The 13,238-nt window shown below is 37.8% G+C and overlaps 1 protein-coding gene across 7 annotated transcripts in view; it reads right to left on the bottom strand.

Annotated features, from left to right (window-relative positions):
* Nucleotides 1-13,238, bottom strand: part of BNC2 (basonuclin zinc finger protein 2) — a 349,620-nt gene that overhangs the window by 281,295 nt on the left and 55,087 nt on the right. For all 7 annotated transcript variants that reach the window (XM_087869622.1, XM_045780617.2, XM_045780618.2 and 4 more), the window contains exon 2: nucleotides 10,903-11,103. In XM_087869622.1, coding sequence (XP_087725748.1) covers nucleotides 10,903-11,103 — 201 coding nt within the window. The remainder of the gene's footprint in view (nucleotides 1-10,902; nucleotides 11,104-13,238) is intronic.

Below are 13,238 nucleotides of genomic sequence, written 5' to 3'. Positions count from 1 at the left end.
CCCCACCCCTTTTACACTTCTTTTGAAACCATTTCTTAAGATACTTCTTAAAGAGACGATCTTATGGGACAGCACGCATACAAATGTTCACATTATTTTCTTTAAAACATCTTGGTATAATCTAAGACTAAACTTATTCTTTTTGCTAAACATACTAGCTTTAGAAAAAAAATTAAAACTTCCCAATCGTAAAATGACAAAAAACAGGAGTGCCTGGCTGGCTCAGGCAGTAGAGCATGCAACTCTTGATCTCAGGGTCATGAGCTCAAGCCCCACATTGGGCATGAAGCCTACTCAGAAAAATAGTAAAATCTAAAACAAACAAAAAGATGGCAAAAAACTAAAACAAGAATATGAAGTAAAGTACAATTCATTACATTCATATTGACTGGTCAGCTATAACATTTTAGAAAGGGAATTTTATGAAAAAACACTGTTAATTCCCACCCATGAAGACGAAAGCTTTAAACTTTCCTCAAGGCAGCTGTAAATACATAAAGCAGTTCCAGAAGACTTCTGATTTTGTTATTTTGTTTGCACTTTATCATTTTAAGATGAAAAATAAAGTATGAGATAATGAGTGTTCAATATTATTTAACCTGTGTTCTATGGAGATTAAGGTACTGTGCTCACTTAACTCCTTTCTTCTGTAAAAGAATATCTCAAAATACGCTGATGTTGAGGCTCACGTCAGCATATTGCAATTGTTTAAAAAAAAAAAAAAGGCCAAAAGTACAGAAATACTAGCATCTAAAAGAACGGTGGTTTATCAGAACACTCAGAAGGCAGGTTTGACTGGCTGGTTTATTGAGGAATTATTAAAAATAACTGTTTGTACAAGTTAAAATAACCAACTTCTCACTTTTACCAAAAGGATGTTTTTAATATAATGAACATCCGAGCTTCTCTGACCATGAGAAAACCTGGAATATATTATACACGCATGAATGTGGCCCAGGATGCAGGATATGAGATGTGCTTGCTATCAACAGATTAACACTTCATTTTCATTACTCTAATCTCACCACAGGCTGTGAACACTCTCTTTTTCTTATTTGAACAACAATGGTGCATGAAAAACCAAGCTGACAGGCAGGCGGGGTTCATTAAATGCATAAGGCCTTTATTCCCATAACATGTCTCACCTGTACGAAGCCAGGGTTCGGGCTTCCAGGCTGGCTACTGAAACAAGCTCTCCCAGATGTTGGACTTCTAACTCTACTACCCTCTCCCACTTAATTTATGATAAATGTCAAAAATAAAGTAAAAATGGAAAAATTCTTTCCCACAATGAGCTCTATTTAGTAGATAATAGAATTGGTAACATATTTTAAGATTTATTCAGTTCCATGATTGCTTTCCACAGTTGCTCAAGAGAACCAAAACAAAAAAAAAGTGGCTTGGAAAGGAAATGATGAGACATTTGAAGTTTGAGTCAAAGACTCTCATCCTGGTATCTCTATCCCAGCTCAGTTTTAACTTGTATGAGGAGAACTACAGTTTGTCACTGACTGAAAATGGCAATTTGCAAAATAAGAATCCAATCAAGCTATTTCTAAATGAATGACACTGAGCTTCACCAAAAAGCTATGCTCAAGGAACAGAAAAGCTACAAAGTGTAAGGAATTATTACAATGAGCTTCCTGAAATGGGAGATTCCTTATAAAGGGGGAGCCATCCACACATTGTATTTGAGGCAACCATTAACAAATTCTCAACAGACCTAGAAATAAATCACTCAATTCCCACAACCAACCAACGGACACGTGTACACTTTCTGCATGTCTATGCACCCCATAGAAATGCATTGCCATATGAAAATATGAATTTTTACTATGTTCCATAGCAACACAGTAAGTCTTTCCACAAAGTCTAGAGAAGGCCTTGATTTTGTTTCTTTCTGGTACTCTAATTTTATACCTAAAAAAAGAAAGAATAAAAGAAAAGTCATATTAGATAAAGCAGTAGATAACCTAGCTGCCTTGAGTTAGGTTTTGAATGAGGTCAACAAAGAGAATGTTTGCAGGCATTCCCACTCAAGGAACACTTTCATGAATATGCTCGGTGTGTAATTTTTCTCCCATATCTTGCAAGTGGCCTCCCAGTCATGTCCACTGCCCTCTAGCACTGGCAGAGGGCACAGTGGTAGGCAGCTTTCTTTACCTATGCCTGATTAGGTGCCCCAAATAGCCATCCTAATGATTTAAGTCAATGAAATCTTGCTTAAGTTTTGAAGGAAGAAAAACAAACATTATTAAAACCCTGCTAATGGAAGTTCTCATTTTAATATTGGTTTTGTTATTATGTTAAGCCAGCTGAAAGTAATTATTTTTGGTGTGTAAAATATTCATTATCCTAAAATTTTTCTTTTCAAACCCCTAGTTCAGGCTCTCTGATCATCCAATATGGGTCCTGAAGAACTGTCTAGAGAACAAATAGCCATTTAAAAACATCCTTAATAAAGCTGAAAAATTCATGACAGTCACACAAAAGCACAGCAGGTATAATACTGGAAGCTACTGCCTTTCCCATATAGAATAATATTTTTTAATCTTGTCAGTTTTAAGAATCTCTCTGCCATGTAAGACAATGAGTTAAAATTTATTTAAAATAAAACAGTAGTGAATCCTCCTCACTGTGTTATGTACACTGCATGTTTTCAATCTCAATTTCATAATGTCATCCATTAATATTAGTCCTGCCATCATTTTAATTCCTTTTTAAAATGTTTCCATTAACTCTTATTAACTGCAGTTTGTCTCAAAGAGTCACACCTTCTACCTACTGAAGGAAAACTTTACACGTTTTCCTCCTTCTAAGGAAATGCTCTCTTGTACAGATATAAGTCTAACTGTACAAAATGATAAATCCAAGAATAACGTTTTTTAAAAAAGAAAAATAGAAAAGCAAAATCTCTTTTCAGCTAAGTACTTTCTTACACAGGTGAAGGATCAAATTGAGCTGCCTTTCAGCGCCTCTGAACGATAAGCCTGGGCCCCTGGTTACACGTTTTTATCATGCCCTTACTTACAGAACCCTTACGTAGCAAAAACTCGGGACAGTCTTCCTGTCAGCACTTACACTCTGAGGACCACATGAGAGGATGGCACCTCTTCTCCCATTCCTCTGCCAGAATGATGTATTGGCAAAAAGGTCATATTCGGTTACTGTTACATTTCAGGTGCATTTCAATTCTTTATATTAGGGCAAAAAGAGCCAGTGAAAGTAAGGAGAAATTCATAAAAAGAGAGATGAGGTGAAAGGAGAATAAAGTAAGAAAGAAATTAGGTCTGTGGGAAACGGAAATAGGAAGAAAGAACAGACTAACCATGTATTTAGGTCATTAAGTAAATTGCTGTTAACCAAATAGAAATGAGACTTAAATCAACCCTTCCCCCTCAACAACACACAAACCCTAAAGACAGTAGCAAAATAACACTACAGTCCAAAAATACTGAGTAAATAAGATGTCAGATATGCTCAAGAGAATCAGTGTTTCAATGAATAACTTCCTACTGTTCAAGATTATTTTCATTTTCTTAACAGGAAGAAATGAAAAACTGATGGGCTTAATTAAAGAAAAACAAAAGGATATTATTTCGTTGTTAAAGGATCAATTCTTTTTTTTTAATTGGAATGATGATTAATAAGCCGAGAATCTGATTTCTAAGCTAGCCAGTTTGAGTAATGCACTGTTGTTCCACAAGCATTTCCATTAAGGAAGACTCCGTGATGAAGAAATGATACAGCGTTCGTCTCTTCTCATCTCTGACTCTGTGGCATGAAATGCTACGCGGAGTGTCTGAACGGAATGACACTGCACACAGTCTTCATTCAAATGAACTCCAGTCATAAACTAAATTTTTCACCTTAGGGTTTGAATGTGTACCATGAAATTTGCTGGGCTTCCTACGGGGAATGCAGAAATTGAAAAAGAAATCAGCACTTTTATTTTTCCTATTCTCTAAACTTTCTTTTAAACCCGGGGACAGAGAAGGCAGTACAGGTCACGCTCAGTGAGATGTAGGTACCATGGATGTCACAGTCCCAGGCATCATTTTTGGGATGTCATCTGCATATTAAAACTTTCTTAAAGCTTGAGTTGCTCAGAATGTTCTTTCGACTTATTCTTCTTGCCTTTTTACTAGTTTACCTTGTAAGAAAAAGTCCCCTCTTTCACACAGTGTTTTGCTTGTATGTCCAGATATGAAGGCTGTTATTCCTGAATTATGTCTCTTTTCCTTTATTTCTCCAAAGCTTAAAAATAGATGTCAAAGTTCCTTGAAAGGGTCTTTGACTCCTTTTTCCCCCCTCTCCCCCACCCTTCAGTAGATGAAGATCACCAAGCAAAATGTGGAAGCCAGCTGCTTTTCGGAAATAAAAATGGCATCAGCTTTGGCAGACAGAGGTGAGATCAATCATTTCCTACAATCCCCAAACAATCTTCTGACCAAGGCCTAGAGAAGGGTGGTTATGTAGCAGCAAAAACATACTACGAAAGGTACAGAGGTACGAGAGGATTTTCACGAGGTGAAGAATCTATTCTATGCATATAACAAACCAGGCTCCAAATCTCATGTGAAAGAAAATCTTGGAACCATTATACTCCATGTTCTTTGGACAATAACAAGCAGGGAGTCCCAGACAAAATTTCTCACTGAAAAAGTCAGCCCACAATTCACTTTGTTCTCCCTACTACCACAAAGTTCCCTAACAATATTCTGTGGGCAAAAAGGAGTTAATTCTTAGATGCATTAAAACACTAGGATTCAAATTATGGACACAAGCTAAAGAAAATTCTAGATTCTTCTTGAATTCCTTTTGATCTATAGATTCTAATCAAGAGTCCCAAGTTGAGAAAATACCTCTTCGGCTGTACAGAGTCATTAGCTATTCATGTTCATAAGGAAAATCCTTTCAAAACCTTTGTGGATTGATATGGGTGGATGCCCACTGCAACTTTCTTTAAGTATGTGTAATACACATAAGGTGGGAAGGGAGAAGCACTAGATTTTTTGTTTTTCATTGAAGTGGATGACGCCAGCTCCCTATCTGTAACGGTCTGTTCCTTTGGAATCAGCTCCCTGTGTCACAACGACCTGGCAAACTTGAATGCTTTCACTATCACTGGAGTCCTTGCAATCCTGCTTTGGCTGTGACCCATTCACTTTTGCCCCAACTTCTCAGAGATGCCTTACTCAGCATCTAATTAGTTAGGGAGGATTTGCCGCGGCTCTTAACCCTGACACAGGAGTGGGAGGATGTGCTGCTGTGGTAGCCCAAATCTGTACTGTCACTACATTAATCAGATTTCCATAAAGCCATGCATGAATAATTGGATTTATCACTGAATGTTAAGATACACTCATAAATATAATTATAAAAAATACCTACAATTATAGATAAGGTATCTGTACCTTTAGGGATTTATTTTTCAACTGTGGTTACTTGACTCACCTTAGCACAAGACTTTAACAATTACACACAGAGTACCAGTTTGCAGTTGACAGAAATAAGAGGAAAACAATCTCAAAATGATCACCTACTATGTTCAAATCCACTTAATGTATTGTGTTGAAAATAAACTTGGAATCTGTCTACAGGTTTTTAACACATACCATATAGATATCTGAGAAAATGTTTGTGCATGCTTCTCTTGCACTAACATGTACTTAAATACCACGTATCGGACCTCACTACTTTTCCACTGCATTACAGGTTAGACAGTGTCTGTTAAGTGAAGTCTGCATGCTATACACAGACTTACAAAGTACAGACCAACACACAAGCACCTGTCTAGACTACCATTTGTATTTTAACAATTACCCAAATATTCCTATTTTAGTGTTACATTGTCAGAATGGATGTTAAGAATTACATTTGAATATATATATGTCTATAGTTAAAACTTCAAAATAAAACATATTATCACTCCAATTAGAGAAGGGAACTTAAATTGGAGGTAGCAGCCGAGTAATTCAACAGGCTGAAATTACATGCTTCCTAATATAAATATTTTCACATCAAGACCATAAGTTTGGTCAATTTAAGACGTGATTACCAAAACACACCAACTGTAAGAAAGGGAGTAAAAAGGGAGGGAAAAGTGCAGAAACCTAGGGATGGATGATGCCTGGCAATGAAAGTCATTTTCAAAGACCATTAACTATCAACTGCTTTACTCGGGGCTCTGATTAAATAAGAATATACATCCCGTGTTAAAAGGGATGTCTACATGAGTGAGGATAGAGTTTAGAATAAAAATGTATTGTATAAACAATAAAGAAGAATCAAACCACAATATACAATTAGGCATCTGACTTCTAAGAAAAACTGTATATGTGCTTTTTAAACACTTAGTGAATAAACATTTAAATTATTTTGGGGGGGTGGGAGGTAGGAAGTCAGACAAAACCACCATTTCCACTTTAAAATATAGATTCAACAAACTGAAACTGTGTTTGCCTATATGAATAGAAAGAACTAAAAGAGTACTGGGAGAAAAATTCATATCAAACATGCTTTTAAATGGATTCCAGCAATGTTATTATATATTTCTTACAATATATTTTATTTATCATTTCTCTGAAATGTGCTAGATTTTATATTAGAAAGAAAGTTTGCTTTACTCTGTCATATCTCTGGTGAGCAGACGCTCTAGTTTTAATGTAAATCGTTGATTTAATTTTTAGCTTTCTTGGTTTGTCCCTCACCTACCTAAGAAATGATTTCTCTGGTGATAACTAACACATCATGCTAATGAGAGAATCTAATGCACAATAGAAAAATGTCACTACTAATAATATTTGCATGAAGTTAAATAAAGCAACTGTAAGAGAATGTCAGACAGTTCTTTAATAAGACACAATTTCACAATGAAATTATGTTGTTAATTTTGTTACATCATTGGGTGAATCCTAAATTACTACATAATGATGCACAGAGTCATTTATAATTCTAACTTAGTATTTCACTTGTGTCTGAAAAGAGACCTTATTAAGGGATCTACATTTTATTTGAAACAGGTTAAATATACCTCACCAATAATAAAAGGTAAATGCCTCTAATAATGTGTAAAACATGGGCTGGAGCCATTTACCCGTTACGGTTTCATGTCTGAAAAGATTTCAAAATATATTAGACTATTGCATCCCTTGAAGTAGCTACAAAGAAATTCATTTGATGTTCTCTCAAATGCACACAATATTTACAGAAGTAGAAAAATCACCTTTTAATACCTGATTAAGAAAAAAGAAAAAAACTTCCAAAAGCAGGCCTTATTTTCTGCTTTTAACAATACTTAATGAGGTTAAAATGGGCAAAATAATGTTCTAGACTCTAGGAGATTAACCCAGAAGATGAGCAAAGAGTTTCTGGTCATTCTCGACCTGTCACTGATCAAAGAAACTCAAAAAAGAACTTCCTTTACAGAAGTCAAGAGTCATGCCCTTTAAGGTTATCAAATATTTGTCTTTATGGAAAAAAAAATTATCCTTTTTGAAAAATCTTACTTAAACATGAGAATGATGTAGAAAAAGGCAGAAAAATGTGATAAAATTACTATGTCTTGAATGTAAGGGATACATACTTAATTCTATCAAATCTGAACAGGCTTCAGTTTGTGATGTCTTTTTGTTAGTATTAGACAGACTGACAGATTTACATATAAGCAGATCCAACTTTGCTCATACAAAGAGTTTTATATCCCTACTTCCTAATTTACCTGTAGAAGACACAAATCTAGATTATTAAATTTCAGTATTCATGAGATATTTCTACAAGTTTTGCTGTAGTTAAATAATATTGGTGGTTAATTCTCTAACTCGGTTTTGAAACCTGCTAGTCAGACTTTTCCAGTAATATTTAAAGAAATAATCTGGTAAATCTTATAGTTTTTATATTATTACAGAAAACTTTGAAATAAAAAAATAGACCCAATCAATTCTATTCAATATTTAAATCAATTTTTTCTTAGAAATTAAAATAATCATAATACAGAAAAACCTCTTTATACAGAATTCTGCATACTTGATTAAACTGGACAAACTTTTACCTGTAGTAAAACAAAAGCTGGCTTAATGTGTATATTGAAACTAGTATTCCTTGAAACTGTTGGCTTCAAGAAAATCATTTCAAGAAAAGTATCTTTCCTGCGTGCACAAGTACACACCCATACATACACAAACACACACACACACACTCTCTGAATTAGCATTACTGATGAACTATAGGTAAAGAAAATAAACATATTTTAATAACACGTACAGCATATATATTTTTAGATTTACACAGTCTGAATTTAAGTTTACACAATATTTATACAAACTAAAAGTCATCCTGAAGGAGAAAAAAAAATACACTCTTTACATGCTTTCCAAAAATACACAGGAGGTAAACATTTAGTAACCATGACAGAAAAGGGGGGGGAGGGGAGTCACTACATTAAAACCAAAAAATAATATACATATATATATGTATATACACACACACATATATATATAGTTAAATCACAACACTTTTTAAAATTGTGATTTTCTCCATTTTACTACTCTGTTTAGTAAATGGCATAATACTATGTAGCTTTATATAGCATCCATTATGCATAAATTACCTCCCTGTATTTCTACTCTTTTCATATAATCGACTGGTGCTAAGACACACGCATGCACACAGGTAGAAACAAAATAGATCTTTATAGACCCACAAAGTCAAACAACTGAATCAAAGGCATCATACTAGCTTAGTTGTACAAGTTTCTCTTGCTGAGTGATTTCAAATTATTTTCCTAATTCTGATCAATCATTTATATCATTTACTTTTATTTGTTTTTTAGCTAAAATGTTTTCCATGACTTAAGGTCTCCTTAGATTCAAATCTACTTGGAAATGGGCTAGTGCCAAAGAAGCAATCTAACACCATCTATGTGGTTCAATAGCCATTTATCAATTGATCATTATCTCTATCTGGTTTTATTAACTCTTTTCTAGCTAGAGGGAGACCTAAACCAATCTTCCCTTCACACACACACACACACACACACACTCTCTCTCTCTCTCTCTCTCTCTCTCTCTTTCTCTCAAGCCCTTCCCTAACTCAAGGAAAACCCTAAACATGACATCTAATTTTTAAGTGCGGCACAAGTTGCTTGGTCCTACAGTGAGTAAAAACATACACACTCTGTGTTACAAGCACGGAGAGAGCCACCCAGGCAGGGATGTGCCTCAGAAACACACTTCTCCAAGCACTCTGCAATGACAAGGAGTATCTCTGGGAGGAAATGAACTTTTTAACTTGCAAGAATGGGAAATAGCTCATAAAGAGTTGCTTATTGGGTTTATGTTGATTGCATTTAAATCCCAGCTTACTGTATCAGCAGTAATCAGGGTCCCTCTACAGGATATGTCAAAATACACCTTATTCAAATGCATTTATCCTATCTAGAACGGCATGATAAAACTGTTCGCTAGCTAGCTAAATGCTACAAAACCCTGGCTCTGTGCACTGGCTTTTGCAGATGTACCTCTAAACTTCTGGTAGTTTACAGCCTACCAAATTGTTTTCTTTCCTTCATTACCAATACTTTAAAAAATCTAATTAACTCAATAAAGTATTTAATTCTCCTGAACTCTTACAAGCAAAACAGGCTTTAGAAAAAGAAAGCAATTACAATATTTTTTTTCAATGAGTGGAACAGTACCAAATTCTTAACAACTGCCATCTACTTAAAATCCAACTGTATTTGCCGCTAATACTTTCGTGCTGTGTGGATGATACTATCATTCTAACTCTTGCTTTGTGTGGGTTTGGTGTAGGCTTTTAAACAGCAAGACGTGTCTAGGAGGGAGGCACCAGGGAACTTCCCTCCCTCGTTTGAGCACAGTCCAAGATGAAAGTTTCTGGGTTGTTTCCCTTCGCTTCCTCTCACCCTCGCTCCCCCTCGGAGCCGCAGAGCCAGCAATTGTGCAAGAGGAGCCGGGCGTGCAGGGCGCGTATCACCAAGCGCATGGTACAAGCCGGCGGCTCGGGTGATTAATTATCAGTTGCCGCCGGCCTCGCACTAACACGTCGGCTTTCCCGGCAGAGCCAGCACACCCGGCCGCCTGCAGCGCGGCCCGGACTGAGCAGCGGCTTTGGGGAGGACGCCGGGGCTGCGCCCGAGTGTGAGTGCGCTGGCCAGCGGGCAAGCGGGCGGCCGGGAGGGCGGGCGGGCCGGCGAGTGTGCGGGAGCCGAGCCGGCGCCGGCGGGAGCGCAGGGGCAAGCGCGGAAGCGGGCGGGCGGGCGGACGGGCGGACAGCAGCCGCGGCCGGTGTAGAGTAGCTGGGACCGGCCGGCTCGGCCCGTCAGGCACGCCGCCGCCTCCCCAGCGACCCTCGGCGCTGGCAGCGATTCCTGCACAGCCTCCTCTCCGCAGATCGGAGTTGAGCTGCTTCCAGCCCCGTGAACTCAGTGGGGCTGTACAGAGGGGCCCCTACGTTTTATGGCTGTTTGGTTGGAGAACCTACTCTGAGATAGCAGACACTTCGACGAAGTGATTAATACAGATAGAAGGATACATTTTTGGGGTGGTGTCCTTTTTTTTTTTTTTTTTTAATTTTAAACACTAAACAAAGAAAGAAAGTCCTCCCATGACCCAGGCTATCCTGTGAAACTTTGCAAAGAATGCCTTTGCTTTCTTTTACTTCAGTATCCTTTCCCCTTTTTCTTTTAAGGAGCCCTCAGGGAAACCATGAAGTAACCCTGCACATTCCAACACCACAGTTATGACAAAACAGAGCCTAACTGAAGTGATCAAATTTTTTAAAATGTTAGAAAGGAAAATAACAGAAACAAAAGTATATATAACAATTCAAGTTTTCTTAAAAAAAAAAAAAAAAGAAAAAGAAAGAAAGAAAGAAACTTACCTGTTGGGACATTCTGAATAAGAGGTTAGTATCAGCGTTTTGCCATGTCCCCATGAACCCTGGTTCAGCTGTAGTCGTTCTGGTTCCGAACTGCATGGAGTTGTCAGTACAGGAGTCTCTTAAAGTCAAGTCTCTTGCCCTCTTTGGCTCTCTGTCTCTCTGTGTCTCTCTTTCTCTCACATCCACTTCTGCCTCTTCTGACTGAAAAGTGAAGGTGGATTTTTTGAGCCTCTTGGCAGCCAGTAGCAGGAGTGTAGTGTAGTTAAGAAGCTGGCTGAACTGAGCATTTCATTTGGGAAGGGGGAGATTTGGGGGAGGGAGGGGGTCGGAGCTTCCTTCGCACCTTCTGCACAGATACCCCTATCATTTATGCATAGATTGTGACTCCCCGAGCTTGCCTTTGCTCGGTTTAACAGCTGCCTGTCAGGTGTGCAGGCAGCACTGGAGACCCAACCATCAGCTTCAAACTCTCAGCCACTGCATGTCATTGGATAGCAGAGCTAAGAGTCAACTGCACTGTTCCACTGTCAGGCACCAAATGACACCCTGCACTAACCCCTCTCCAAACACACAGATAGACACACACTTATGCACACTCCAAGCAGCACCATGATCACAGACGGCACACGGGGTGATGAGAAGCTGAGGCCCTTCCCAGGGAAATCTCCCCAACAATGCTTTCGGGTATAACATGAAATATCTGACATCAGTCTTTACTTTAACATTTGTAAACTGCTCTGCTTAAACATTTTTTTTTCTAATTACGCTGCAAGAAAGAAAAATATTCAGCTGTAAGAGAATGTTAAGTTGGCTCAGTTGTTGTCTAAATGTTAGCTCCTAAAAGTCATATAGTACGCGCTGGGCTATTTATAACCACATATAAACTCCTAGAGAAAATAATGTACATAGAAACTTGACCTTCCACTCTGAAAAGTAAATAAATAAACCTAGCAGTTTTTTGAACATAGAAGATGCACAATAAACATTTGCAAAATAAATACATAGTATTTACTATCCAGTTCCTCTGGTCATTACTTATTAAATTGGATGTTAAGTAATAAGAAACTGAATGTCAAGGAAAAAAGTATACCTTTTCTTAAAGCTCACAAATAGAAAAAAATCCTTTGTTAAAGTTCCTGGATGAAGCATCTACAATATCCTTTCAAATCATAAAAAAGAAAAAGATGAAGAAAAAAAAGCCAGGGAAAAAGTAATGAATATAAAAATTCCATTTTTCATTCAAGATCTCTATGGAAAATTCTATAACGTTTTCATGCCTGATGAAATATAACCTGGAGAGCATGCTGTATTTTTAATTAAACCAGTTTTAAAACAAAACATCTATTTATTAGATAGTGTTTATCTGACTTATTTATGGAAAAGCAGAACTGAAGAAAATGCACTGTACATAAACAGTAACTTCAAAATGGAAAGCTAAATTCATGTCATCTCATAAAAGTAGTCAGCAGGAAAAAGCCATCCTTCCTAAACTTAAAATGTAAGGAACATTAATCTTCAACCACCTACAAATATCGAGGACAAATGTACCACTCTCCTTGCTCCTTCTTAACTCAAGAATAACAATAAACCTTACTCTCTGAAACAACAAAAGAAACAGAAAAGAGCTTCAATGGCAGCTCTGTGTCATTAGTGGACAATGAGAAAAGATGAGAAAACGTACACTATGTTGACACAAATGTGCCTTCCCCTCTAGAACCGACATCTCCTGAAAGCTTTTCTGTTAAACTTCCCTCCGGTTCACCACCATTAAGCACAAAAAAGTCTCAAAAGCAGCAAATTCAATATCTGAGAAGAAACAAACAAGAACCCAAAGAATTGTTGCCTTAAAATATATGAAGTCCACCTGTGGTCAATAAAAATATTCTTGAGGGGGGAGAGCAGGAAAAGCCCCTATGAGTCAATTGTCAACAGTGACTGTACCTTTACAGCTAGCTATTACCCACTTAAACTCCCTCTAAAATTTGCTAGCCTCTTGATTTCTGAAGTGGCACTCAGTGCCTCAGTCAAGCTGCCTGCTCAGCTCCTGACCTTCCCACTAATGGCTGTTATTTGTGGGAGGCTTAAGGACACTGTCAATAGCAAGCTTCCTCCTCGCTCCTCTCAGGCTCTTGTTGTATCGCTTTGCCTGCGTGTTCTCTCGCCTGCCTCTTGCTCTCCCGCTCTCCCCCTCATACTCCCCCTCCTTCCTTCCTCTCTCCTTCACTCCCTCTTCCTCTTCTTCTAGCCCCCACCCCTTCTTTCTTTCAGTCCTGTAGTCCTCTTCTTTTCCAGGTATCATCCCCCCCACCCCCGCCCCGACCACACACACACACACA

Source organism: Ursus americanus, chromosome 18, assembly GCF_024610735.1.
Source record: "Ursus americanus isolate L20-20 chromosome 18, mUrsAme1.1.p, whole genome shotgun sequence".
NCBI lineage: Eukaryota > Metazoa > Chordata > Mammalia > Carnivora > Ursidae > Ursus > Ursus americanus.
The sequence above is the reverse complement of the archived record's forward strand: the minus strand, read 5'-3'. Positions and strand labels throughout refer to the sequence as shown.